This window comes from Typopeltis vanoorti, chromosome 22 (genome assembly GCF_054136105.1).
Source record: "Typopeltis vanoorti isolate ZY-2024b chromosome 22, IOZ_Tvanoo_1.0, whole genome shotgun sequence".
Taxonomy (NCBI): Eukaryota; Metazoa; Arthropoda; class Arachnida; order Uropygi; family Thelyphonidae; genus Typopeltis; species Typopeltis vanoorti.
This window is the reverse complement of record NC_143570.1, coordinates 79,413,225-79,426,796: the sequence shown is the minus strand read 5'-3', so window position 1 is coordinate 79,426,796 and position 13,572 is coordinate 79,413,225. Positions and strand designations below refer to the sequence as shown.

The following is a 13,572-nucleotide window of genomic DNA, read 5'->3' as shown; positions in this document are numbered from 1 at the left end:
CATGGGTCTGGATATCAGATTGGTCAACTGGATTCAGGATTGGCTGCCCGATAGGTATCAGAGTTGTGTATGGTGGGACAGTTTCAAGTGGCTCCCACAGGGCTCAGAATTGTTTAACCCTATATTTTTTAACCTTTATATCAATGACATTATCAGTGAACTGCAAGGGGATATTCAGTTGTTTGCAGATGATGCAAAGCTGGGAAAGATGATTAGTAATAGATGGGGTAGCCCTGCAAGAGGATTTGAATAAGCTAGATAGATGGGCAAATGAATTGGGGTTTCAGTTTAATGCAGCAAAATGTAAGGTCTTGAGGTTTGGGAAACATCGATGGGATGCTGCATACTCTATGGGAGGAGTTATACTGGAGGAAGTAGGGGAGACAAGAGATCTGGGGTTGATGATTGATAGAAACCTGAAATTTAGGGGACATAATGCAAAGGTGGTGAAGGTAACACAGAGGATTGCTGTAATAATGAGAAGAACACTGATCTGCAGAGATAAAAGGGTTATCATTCCATTGTATAAGCCTCTGATCAAACCACACTTACACTATTGTTCTCAGATTTGGTCCCCAGGATTTGAAGGGGATAAATTAACTGTGGAAAGGGTACAAAGAAGGATAACAAAAATGGGTTCAGGACTGTACCATGTTAGTTATGAGGATCGGCTGAGGGAATGTGCAGAGCTTGGTGGATAGAAGGAGGAGAGGTGATATGATTGAGACTTTTAAACTGTTGAGAGGTGGTTACAGGGTTGACACTGGGGAGTTCTTTTGCTTGGTTGAGCAGTGGGAAGGAGTGATGAAAGAGGCCATCCCTGGAAGTTACGAAACGAAACTGTTTGCAAGAGGGTGAGGAGTGGTTTCTTCGCATGGAGAGTGGTTGAACCATGGCATGCATTGTCTGATGGGGTGGTGAGAGCGAGAATGGTCAATGAGTTTAAGGAGTGGAATGATAGACTTTGTGTTTCTCAGTGGGGGACCTCCCCTCGTTGAGTCTTGATAGACTGTGTTTCTTAGGAAGGACCTTCCACGATGAGTCTTCTGACTCCAAGGAGGCCTGAATAATAATAATAATAATAATTTTTGAAATAACTGTATTAAAAAGAATCTCTGTCATGTAAAGTTTTAAGATATTAATTAAACTGAGCTAATTCATACTGTAAGCTATTAAAATAAGCTTAGGACAATACTAAAGCACATTTCCTTGCAGAGATGTGTGATGTATAATGCTATGCATTAAGGGAAGGGCCACTATCCAGACTAGTTTCGACCTTTATTGGTCTCGTCAGTGGGAGTCAGACCCAGAAGTGGTGATACTAAGGTGAAAGTAATGGAGAAGTCATATTTACCTATACGAGTTGCCAAAAGGTGTCTCACCTTATCATTAAATTACTCTGGATTTAGAGAAAGATGTTGAAAGTTTTTCCCCACTTGGTTAGACTATAATAAATTTAGTTTAATCCTTTATCCAAGTGTAAGCAAACAAAGCTTGCGCCTGATGTATCTTCAGGACTGAGGCAACTCGTGGTAAAGGTGGACTAAGCTCTCATCACTTGTCTTAGTATCTCCCATAATGCAAAGAACATTTCCTTGTGGAGATGTATAATGCTATGCATTAAGGGAAGGGCCACCACCCAGACCGGTTTCGACCTTTATTGAGGTCTCCTCAGTGGGAGCCAGACCCAGAGGTGGTGATACTAAGGTGGAAGTAATGGAGAAGTCATATTTACCTATACAAGTTGCCAAAAGGTGTCTCACTTTATTATGAAATTACTCTGGATTTAGAGAAAGATGTTGGAAGTTTTTCCCCACTTGGTTAGACTATAATAAATAGTCTAATAAATATAATTTATTAGGCTATTTGGAGAAGCCATTACTTTCACCTTAGTATCACCACCTATGGGTCTGCTCCCACTGACGAGACCTCAATAAAGGTCGAAACTGGTCTAGTGGCCCTTCCCTTAATGCATAGCATTATACATGTCTGCAAGGAAATGTGCTTTGCATTATGGGAGATCCTAAGACAAGTGATGAGAGCTTAGTCCACCTTTACCACGAGTTGCCTCAGTCCTGAAGATACTTCAGGTGCAAACTATGTTTGCTTACACTTGGATAAAGGATTAAACTAAATTTATTATACGGGTTACATCAAGTCTACTATGTATTAGCAACAAACATTCAAGATTTTTTTTTAAATAAAAAATATAATTACCATAGCTCATCATCATTTCTGGAATAAACCCTGAAGGGGGTGTAATAATTTTCTTCCAGAGTAGTTTATTTGCTGGTCTCTAATCTGATAATCTTTATTTTGATTTTCTAAACCTCTCCTAAACACATCAACCTATTTAATCTTTATCTTTATATAGCACTCTCGGCGTGCATCCTGCCATTTTTGTTTTAAACAATACTTTTGCTAATTTTTCATCTTATTTTTTATAAGTGATACCATCTTGGATTAGCTCTGCTTTCACATTCTGAAATATTAATAATCACAATTTGTTTTACTTTCTGAATTGTTAACTCCATTAATTTTTCTCACTACTATCATAATATATGTGATCTCTGGTCTACAAGAAAACTATATTTCTAACCCACATCTCAGATTCAAATATTCAATGTTGAAAAAATTTCTTCAATCTGTTAAAAAAAAATAAAAATTAAAAAAAAAAAAAAAAAAAAAAGAGAGAAAGAGAGATTTTTATAAATGTCCATAGTGGTTTTGTTATTTACATTAAGAAAATAATACGGCAATCTCAAAAAATGAAGAAACACAGGATAAAGAAATTTATTGACTGTGAAAGTATAAAGTATCATAGCCTGAGAAGGATCTTCATTTTCCATTTTTAAAATAAAAGGTAAAATTATCCAGCTACTGCAGTTTAAATAAGGGAATTCATGCTGGAGGTTAATGAGTTCTGTACATGATCAGTTATTTTTAAAAATTCCTTCTGAAGACTCAAAAGTGAAACTATTAATTCATCTATCTGGCTGTAGCTTATGTTAATTTGATCTTTTCTTTTATCCTAAAGCAAAATTTTTAAAACTATATTTATAACTTTAACCTCTTAAACAGAAAACTCTTTTCAGGTCCTAGGGACTTGCTTTGTGGACCTAGGCAACTATCATAAAATTTAAATGGTTCCAAGCACTTCCAGGAACGTTCACTTGTTGTTATTCCCAACTTTGTTAAGAGTTGGTGTGAAATTCTTGGTATCACAGGTTGAAGCAATATACCACACACCCTTAAAGTCTCCAGGGCAATATGTAAGACATTACTTAACTCTTTTTCACTGCCAGCATTGTTAACTAATTCCCAAGGCTTCTGCTCTTGAACAAAGCCATTTGCACTTCTCAAAGCACTCATGATCATGTCTATTCCATAGCGAAAATTACCATCCAGAAAGTATGCCTTTACGGGACCTAGTAAATTAAAAACATTTAGAATGTTAATTAATAAAAATAAAATACATTAACTTTGCAAAAATGAGTTGTCAAGAAATTATTTATTTGTAAAAACACACTCAATAAATAAAACCTTTGTTGCAAGTCACTATAATTATGACAATGGTGTTTATTCAACAATAAACTTACCATTATTAGTTATGACAGTCTTATCTCATGATCAAATTTGCAATTCCCTGTTTGAAGAGTGGATAGTCTGATGCAAGAAATAAACTGATAACCTCACTGAATGGTTCTTCATGTTAAAATTCACCAGTATGCTGTTTATAGTTTTTTTCCATTAACCTTGGTATCGCTTCTGGGTCTGGCTCCCACTGATGAGACCTCAATAAAGATCGAAACCAGTCTGGGTCATGGCCCTTCCCATAATGCATAGCATTAAACATGTCTGATATATGCATTGCATTATGGGATACTAATGCAATTGATGTGAAGTCATTAGCCTCAATATACGAGTTGCCCTGTCATGAAGTTACTTCATGCGCAAACTTTGTTTGCTTATACTTGGATAAAGGATGGAGCCAAGAATATAATTTCTTGGCATCTTTAATTTATATCACAAGTATTCCATTTGCTTTAAAGCAAATAGAACAGGAATATGTAAATATCAACATCCTCAAATTCCTGATAGAGGATGCGAGTAATTATGTCATCTTATACATGATAAGATGACATAATTACTAACTTCTTATCAATAACTTTCCTTCAAATAAGTCTATTATTTGTCAAGACTTCAATATTGTTATATCTTATATTCTGGTTTTCTAAAGCACTTTTAATTGCATGAAACAACATAGATCTTGGGAAGTTGCAAAATTTGTGGATTTCTCTCTTAAGAAGGGGTTTATATGAAACTACAGGTTAGGCAATTATAACAAGCCTTGGAGTGAGCTTGCAGCAGTCCCATGGCAGAACATATTGCAGGGGAAATATATTAGCAGTGAATGGATAAAATCAGAAGGTATCTGAGGAAGGCAATATCAGATTGTGTCCCCAATGGTCAGGAAGATAAACAAGATAGGTGTTAGATGGATGAGTAGTAGTATCAAGCTTGATCTGCAAAAAAAAAAATCTTATGGAGAATTTACAAGGAGAAAGGTGATCAGTATACCCATGAGCAGTACAAGGCTCAAGCTAGGAAGGTTACCAGCATAGTAAGAAAAGCTAAATCAGATTATGAGAAGACTGTAGCCAAGAAGATCAAGGGTAATCCCAAAGAGTTCTTCCGCTACGTGGCAAGTAAAAGGAAGAATGATTTTGGAAGAATAACTTTAGTGGATGCTGATGGTATTGAGGTGACAAATTTAGATGTAATAGTAGAGTTACTGAGTGATCACTTTTCAAAAGTTTACCACCCAAGTGAGTATATCTCTGTACCTGTAGCAATAACTAATGTGAGAATTGAAGTTAAGAAATCAGAAGTACTTAGTAGATTGCAAAATTTAAATGCAAACACTGCTGTAGGTTTAGATGGAATATCAGTTCGGGTGTTGCGTGAATGTGCAAAGGAATTGTCAGTGCCTCTTACTTGGTTATTTAACTTAAGTTTGAACTCTGGTATGGTCCCTAGGGAGTGAAAGGAAGGCAGTTCCTTTGCATAAAGGCAGCTCTAAAGCTGCGGTAGTTAATTACAGACCAATCACCATCTCGGGAATGGTGCTAAAAGTATTAGAAAAGTTAGTTAAAGACAAAATTCAAGAATGGGTGGATCAGGATATGATACTTTATAGGGGCCAACATGATTTTTTTTTGTTAAAGGTCGATCCTGCCTTAGCAATTTATTAACTTTTTATAATAGTCCAACATCTTTCTCCAACATCTGAGTTGGACAAAGGAAATGGCTACACAGAGGTACTTCTGGATTTTGATAAGGCATTTGACAGGATACCCCATGGAATACTGTTGCGTAAATTGGAGCAGATGGGAATGGATACTAAACTGGTGGTATGGATAGGAGAATGGCTCAGGGAGAGATACCAGAAGGTAGTGTATGGAGGAGCAGAGCCCAGGATGAGGCACGTGACCAGTGGTCTGCCTCAGGGCTTGGGCCACAGTTGTTCAATTTGTACATAAATGATATAGGAAATGGCTTAAAGGGAGATTTGCAGTTGTTTGCCGATGATGCAAAGTTGGGTAGAGCAATAAAAAAATCAAGCTGATGTTGAGAGTGTGCAGGATGATTTAAATAAGCTGGCAAAATGAGCAAAAGGTAATGGATGTCAGTTTAATGTGGAAAAGTGTAAAGTTATGCATTTTGGGATTAAAAGATTACCAGCTGTGTACTACATCGATGGAACGGTACTCCAAGAGATTGATGAGACTAGAGACTTAGGGGTGTTTAGTGGATAGGGAGATGAAGTTGGGACACATTGTTAAGGTGTCCAAGATTGCACATAGGATTACTTGGTTATTGAGGAACACACTAACATCCAGAGATAAAGAGGTTATTATTCCCCTTTATAAAGCATTGATACTTCCACATTTGGATTACTGTGCTCAGGTCTGGTCACCTAGATTCCTTGGAGATGAGAAAGTTGTGGAGAGGGTTCAGAGAAGAGTGACTAAGTTGGTGTGTGATGCAAAAAAATGCTTCCTACATTGATAGATTGAGAGCTTGTGGATTGCAGAGGTTGGTTGATAGGCAGAGAAGAGGGGATATGATAGAAACATTTAAATTACTAAAAGGTTTTTATAAGATTGATGCAGGGGAAATGTTTCAGCTGTGTGATAGTGATGGAAGAACAAGAGGTCATCCCTGGAAATTAAGGAAAAGTGTGGTTAACAAGGGTGTGAGAACAAGGTTTTTTACCTGGAGGGTGGTAAATGAGTGGAATGCATTGCCTGTCTCAGTTGTGAGTTCTTCATCTGTAAACGAATTCAAGAAGAGATATGATAGATATTGTTTTGATAGTTTGGGTCTCCCACGATGAGTCTACTGAGTCCATGGAGATACCCATATTAATAATAATATTTGTCAGTTCAATGTTGCTAAGATGATTAAGTCACTGCATTGAATAATGCTAGTTACTTAATGTTACCGCACTGTTAAAGCAAATGTCAAGATAATGACAAAATGATCAGAACAAATCTCAAACCCAACTATGGTACTAATGTCCTATAGGTTTACAACCTTTTGTGGATGGGAACACACACACACCCTAAAATTTCAAGCTATGTGATAGGCAACTGAGCCTAGCATTAAAGACGAAGGCATTAATAATCAGCAATTAACCAACATTTAAGAAGAGTTAAATTATTTGGAATATCGATTAAGACTAATCGAATTATTTTTAATTAAAAATAATTATTTTAATTAAAAAATTTTAAATAAAATAATTATTTTTCAAAATTTTATGACACTTTAAAAAAGTTTTTTGATTTAACTGCTACTGTTGACACAAAATTAGTCAATAGTAGCAGTTAAATCAAAAAACTTTTTTAAAGTGTCATTTTTAAATTATTAGCTACTTCTTGAATTTCATATAAATTCAAGAAGCAGCTAATAATTAGACTAGTCAGATGTAAGCAGTAGTTAAACTTTATCTTTACTATAACAATTAAATTAAATATAAATAATAAAACAAAATTCATAATAAGTAGTAAATTCTTCTGGAACTATCATTGGCTTTGAATAGAGAAATTTTCAAAAGTACCTGGCATCTTTTTTATATTTAGTATAAGTTCCTGCCCTTTAGCTCCACATGTTTTCTGGAACACATCAAAATAAAATGATGGAAACATCTGTGCCTTGTTTATTGTTGGTGATGTACATCGACTTAAAAGATTGCCCATTGTATTTGCCAGTTCAGCATTCAGAAGTCTTAAAATCTTTGTTGAAGTGTAATCTGAAATTAATATTTCAGAAACAAAATTGAATTTTATTTAACATTATATTAACTACTTTAATTATAGTAGAAAATTAATGTAAATAATATAAAATTCAATACTGTATGTATCATCATCATCATTGTAGTTTGTTCAGGTATGAACAGGAATTTATACATAGAATATACACAGCATATTCTATGTATAAATATACATAGAAATATACATATAACAACAAAAGGAGATAGTCTATTAAATAAAGATGTGCCAAATTTTTCGATTATGTTCCAGCTGATCAATGTTTGTTGGTGCAAAAGTCTCAACTTCAAAAAGAACTTTGTTTATGTATTCTATTGCCAAAGCTGTTTTCATAGAATTCCTCATTCTCTGTTTCCATCTGTTGGTCTACAAAGAACAAGAGTACTGAACATAGGTGAAGGTGGATGTCTAAGTTAGTTTCCAAACGACATCACAGTTGCTATTTTGAGATGTTTCCATTAAAGGTCTTTGCTAACTTTCTTCAGGAATGACAGTATTGAGAATATGGTTCTGCTGTGTATATCCTAATAACAATGAAGTTATGTTGTCTAAAAGATATTATTATTATTATCTGAGACCTCCAGGAAGTCAAGGATTCATCAAGGGAAGCTATAAATCATCCAAACCAGTTATCATACCTTCCTTTAAATTCATTCACACTAGATGTACTCACTACCCCTAAGGGCAAATTATTCTGCTCACTCTCTGGGAGAAAAACATAGCTCTTATCCTTTTCTTGACTGTGAACAAACTTAACTTCCATGGATGCCCCCGTGTTCTCTCCCCACCTTTCATATAAGGAAAAATTTCATCAGTTGAAATCCTATAACACGCATTCAAACATTTATAGACCTCTATCATATCACCCCTCTTTCTCCTGTTAACCAGAGTCTGCAATCCACATACTCGCAATCTGTCCTCATAATCTAAATCCTATAATCTGGATATAATCTTTGTGACTTTTCTTTGCACCCTTTCCACACCTTCTTTATCCCCTTGGAATCCAGAAGACCAAATTTGTGCACAATAATCCAGGTGTGGTCTTATCAAAGCTTATAAAGAGGCAAAATGACTTCCTTATCCTTACATGTCAAGGTTTGCTTCAACATCGCAATTATCCTCTGAGTTGTATTTGCAACTTTTGCTATGTGACCTTTGAACTTTAAACTCTTATCCAACAATACACCAAGATCCCTTGCCTCTTCAGTTTCTTGTAGCATAACCCCACTAATATAATATGCTGCTGGAACTCTAATCACGCCAAAGTGCATAACTTAACACTTACTAACATTAAATTGACAGCCATTTTGATTTGCCCAAATTTCCAGTCTACTGAAATCATTTTATAATTGCTGAATATCAGTAGTATCCCTGATTGCCCTGCCTATCTCTGCATCATCGGCAAACAATTGCACATCTGATGATAGACCCTGCCTGATGTCGTTAATGTATAGATTGAACAATAATGGCCCAATTATTGAACCCTGAGGTACATCACTGGTTACCTTAAATCTGGCAGATTCACACCCACTGTATACCACCTATTAATATCTGTCTGTCAACCATCCCCTGATCCAAGTCAAGAGATTATATTCCAATCCCACATTCTCCAGTTTATGCAACAGCCTTTCGTGTGGTATTCTATCAAATGCCTTAGAAAAATCCAACATTATCATAGTGTAACCATTCTCTTTACCTAACTGGGCTGTAACACTGTTATGAAATAAAAACAAATTGTTAAAACATGACCTTCCTTTAGTAAACCCATGCTGTTCCTTGCAGAGTATAGCATGTTTCTACCCATTTCTGTATGCGAGTTCTTATCAACTTCTCTAAAATCTTCACTACTGCACCAGAAATACTGATAGGTTGGTAGTTAGACCATCAGTTTTTGTACCACTCTTGTACAAGGGAATTATTATACATTCCTTCCATTCCTGTGGTATAATTCCTGAGCTGAGACTCAAGTTATACAAATGTGTGAGAGGCCTAGCCAATTTGGCTGAACATAGCAAATGGGCTGATATTCCATCTGTCTCTATTGACAAATTCTTATCCAGGTTATGCAGCAGCTCTTCAACCTCATTTTCATGAACCTCTAACTCTCCATCCACGTATGTAGCATGGTGCACTGTGCACCATGCTACATACGTGGGTGGTCTGAAAAGTTCTCAGCCTTGACCATAGTCATGTCACGTGTCATCTCCTTCCAGGAGGTTAACTACCATGAGCTTCCACCATGTATGGTTTTGTGCTTCTCTTTTGCATCCTTTATAGAATGCAAATATTAAGGACTGGACAGAAAGGTCCAGTCCTTAATATTTCCTATCCGATCTCGACCATAGATGGCAACACTATCGGCAAGATTTTTTTATTGGCACAAGAAAAGTCAAGTTCATACTGCACCATAGCAAACGTTACAGCAATATACAAGATCAAAGGTTACAGTAAGACAAAAAAGTACTCAAAGGCAAACTAGTAGACAATATGCATGTACAAAAACCAAGCAATGCAGTATCTACATATAAACAAAATTAAGCACAAAGTCAAAAACTACAGCAGTACATAAACAGTCAAAAATAAACTATTAAATAATATGTATGTACAAATATAAAGTTAAACAATGCAGTATCTACATATGTGGGTGGTGTCTGAAAAGTTCTCACACTTGACCATAAATGGTAACACTATCATTAAGATTTTTTTTTCTAAGTTGGTACATCTGTCATAAGCATCCATGTGAAATTTCAAGTCAGTCTATCAAGTATTTTTTTTTTAATCAGCTGTCTGAAACAAGTGTTGTTTGCGTTCCTTGAAATGCATAAAATTGAGTATCATGCGGTTATAAAATTCTTTGTAAAAGAAGGTTTAACACCAAAAGAAATTCATTCAAAGTTCACAAAAATTTATGGGCACTCTTCTCCTTCATTTTTGACAATTAAAAGATGGACTGCCGAGGCGTGGCTGTACTGGCCTTGAAGATGATCCACATTGAAGGACATCCAAAAAGTATAACAAAACCAGAAATTATTGATCTAGTGCACAATATGGTATTGGATGACCAGCGAGTCAAAGTGCATGAAATTGCTGAGACTATAGGCATTTCCAAAAAATGTGTAGGATATATTTTGCATGAAGAATTGCAAATGAAAAAGCTTTCGCAAGATAGGTGCTGCACTCACATGAAAATCTCTGAACAGTGCTTGGAGAGTTTTAACAAGAATAAAACTGATTTTGTGCATCGATTTATTACTATGGATGAGACTTGGATTCACCAGTACACACCAGAATCACAGCAGTCAAAACAGTGGACAGAAGCCGGTTGTTCAGTGCCAAAGAAGACAAGGTCATGGCATCAGTGTTTTGGGATGCTAAAGGCATTTTGTTTATTAATTATCTTGAAAAGGGTAAAACAATAACCGAGGAATATTATTACGTTCTTTTAACCAGCTACACTCTCTGTCCGAAAAGAAACCAAACTTTTCGAAAATAGAAGAAACTAGTGTCGCCACCTGTTGTATCTTTTTGTTGTCGAAACATACAACCTTCATTAGTTTTGTGTCAGCTGTTTATAACATTTGTTTCATTAGAAGCGAGTTGTAGTGCCAAGAGTGACAGTGTGTTTGACGAACGGTTGAAAAAATGAGTTTCAAACAGAGAGCCGCGATTAACTTTTGTGTTAAACTTGGTAAAAGTTTACCGAAACACATCAAATGCTTCAAAAAGCATACAGTGATGAATGCTTATCCTGTACTCAAGTTTACGAGTGGTTTAAGCAATTTCAAAGTGGTCATGAGACGAAAAGCTAGGCCGTCCAAAAACTGGACTGAGTGAAGTTAACATCCAAAAAGTGTGAGATTTCATCAAAGAAAACCCAAAATCGTCCATGAGATTGATTGAAGATGAATTGGGGATTCCAAGATCAACTGTGCACAACATTTTGACCAAGAATTTGGGCCTTCGTAAATTGAATTCGCAATTTGTTCCCCACAAGTTGACCGACGACCAAAAAATTTATCGAATTGAACACTGCAAGGACCTCATTAAAACCGCTCATAAGGACTCAAACATCCTTGAAACAACTGTTACTGGTGATGAAATGTGGTGTTTTGAGCATGAGCCCAAAACAAAGAGCCAGAGTGCAAGTAGAGATCACCAGAAACGGGGCATCCAAAAAAAAGTTGCTTGGAGAAGTCAAAAGTAAAGACAATGTTGATTTGTTTCTACGATTCGTTCTGCCTTGCCAAATGGTCAATGGTGAGTTTTATCTTGAAGTTTTGAAGCAAATGATAGCGAGAATTTGTCTCGTATGGCATGAATATCGTGACAATCGACTGTTCGTCAAAACACACTGCCAATCTCGGCATTATAACTCAGCTTCTAATGAAACAAATGTCATAAACAGTTGATACAACACTAATGAAAGTTGCCACTTTCGACAACAAAAAGATACAACAGGTGGCGCCACTAGTTTCTTCTATTTTCATAAAGTTCAGTTTCTTTTTGGACAGAGGGTGTAGATAAAAAATTCGTGAGAAAATAACTGGTTTGCAGAAGGTAAATCAATGGGGAAATTAAGGGATCTGTGAATTGTTGGAACATCCACCCTATTCCCCAGATTTGGCTCCCTCTAACTTCTGTCTCTTCCCAAAACTGAAACTCTTCCTTGCTGGTCAGCGTTTTTCTTCGAATCAAGAGATGATTGCAGCTGTAGAGGGGTATTTTGCAGATCTTACTGAGAACCACTACAGGGGTGGGATAATGGTATTGAAGCATTGCTGGAATAAATGTATTAGTCTTAAGGGAGATAATGTTGAAAAATAAAAATAATTTTGAAATTATAAATTCATTTTTTCATTGTTAGACTGAGAACTTTTCAGACCACCCTCATACACCTGGTTGATATACCTTAGCAAAGTGAGCACTTATTAACTGAACAATCTCATTAGCTTCTGACACTCGAATACCATCTGCATTCAATAAAGTTATTCTTCCACATTCATTCTTTCTTTTGCTTGAGACATAATGATAAAATTCTTTTGGATTGCCTTTATCTTGCATGGCCAATTTCTTTTCATACCCCATTTTAGCTTTCCTCACAATACTCATTACTTTTCTGCCTGACCTTTATATATTTCATAATTTCCTCTCACTCCTATTCTCATGATATTCTTTCCACATCATCTTCTTCTTGTGGATCTCTTACTTAATAAGGTTGCACATCCATTTCGCTCCCAAACTATTTATTCTTTGAACATTAGGGATACATTTAGATAGTGCCTCATTCAAGCACTTTTTTAAAGACTCCCATGCATTGCTGACATTTTTCCCATTCAGTAAGTGATACCATGGGACCAAAGATAGCATTCTTCTAAGTTGATCATAATTTCTAGCTTTGTAGTTCACATGATCACAGTTGCTAACTGGTGGTAAAATAGCCATATTCTTGACAGTGACCCCCTTCTAAAGCTATGAGCAAATCCAACACTCTTTGAACTCGAGTTCCTTCTTTCACATGCTGATTGAGAAAGTTGTCTCGCAACAATTCAATAAATTCCTCATCTTTCTCATCATGAGATTTCTCTTCTACCCAATCAATGTTTGGAAAATTGAAGTCACCCATAATAATCATTCACTTGGTACCCATCAAGCTAAATTGGCAATGCATTTCTTCGTCCCCTTCAACTGAGCTGCTAGGTCTGTAGCAACACCCACCATATATTTCATTCTGTTAACATTCACTTCACACCAGATAGACTCAAACTCACCGCTACATGGGACATTGTTACCATCATTGTTTTCTTGTGTTTCTACCGCAACTGGACTTAAGTCTACTGATATCATTAGTAGCACTCCTCCTCCTCCTCCTCTCCTATCTCTTTTGTCATTCCTATAAATAGTATATCCATTATACTCAATCCCACTTATCATATCTGATTCTGATAGCCAGATTCTGATAAACACCACAAACACTCAAGCAGAATCATAACAGAACCTATTATGTTTGCATAGTAGGTTCTTGTAAGATTCTGCTATTCCATTAATTCTTTACTAGGGTATGATACATTAACAGAGAATTGTGAACATCCTTTGTCTACTAATTGAAATGAAAGCTCTGGAGAAATCTACAAAGTTCAAGACTTATTTATTCATGTCGGGGTTCCCCACTTTCCCCCACTGTCCCTTAGGACTGGTTGAGCCCTCCTAATGATGGATTAAGTATGTATTTTATGACTGT

General features: G+C 36.1%; 1 protein-coding gene across 5 annotated transcripts in view; it reads right to left on the bottom strand.

The window, feature by feature from the left end:
• Positions 1-13,572, bottom strand: part of MetRS-m (Methionyl-tRNA synthetase, mitochondrial) — a 392,083-nt gene that overhangs the window by 114,862 nt on the left and 263,649 nt on the right. For 4 of the 5 annotated variants that reach the window (XM_090412031.1, XM_090412028.1, XM_090412030.1 and 1 more), the window contains exons 12-13: positions 7,124-7,315; positions 2,810-3,428 (exon numbers count right to left, since the gene is read on the bottom strand). In XM_090412031.1, coding sequence (XP_090268157.1) covers positions 3,058-3,428; positions 7,124-7,315 — 563 coding nt within the window. In that variant the 3' untranslated portion in view covers positions 2,810-3,057. Of the gene's footprint in view, positions 1-2,809; positions 3,429-7,123; positions 7,316-13,572 lie in introns of those variants that run through there. The other variant, XR_016550239.1, reaches the window with a different exon arrangement.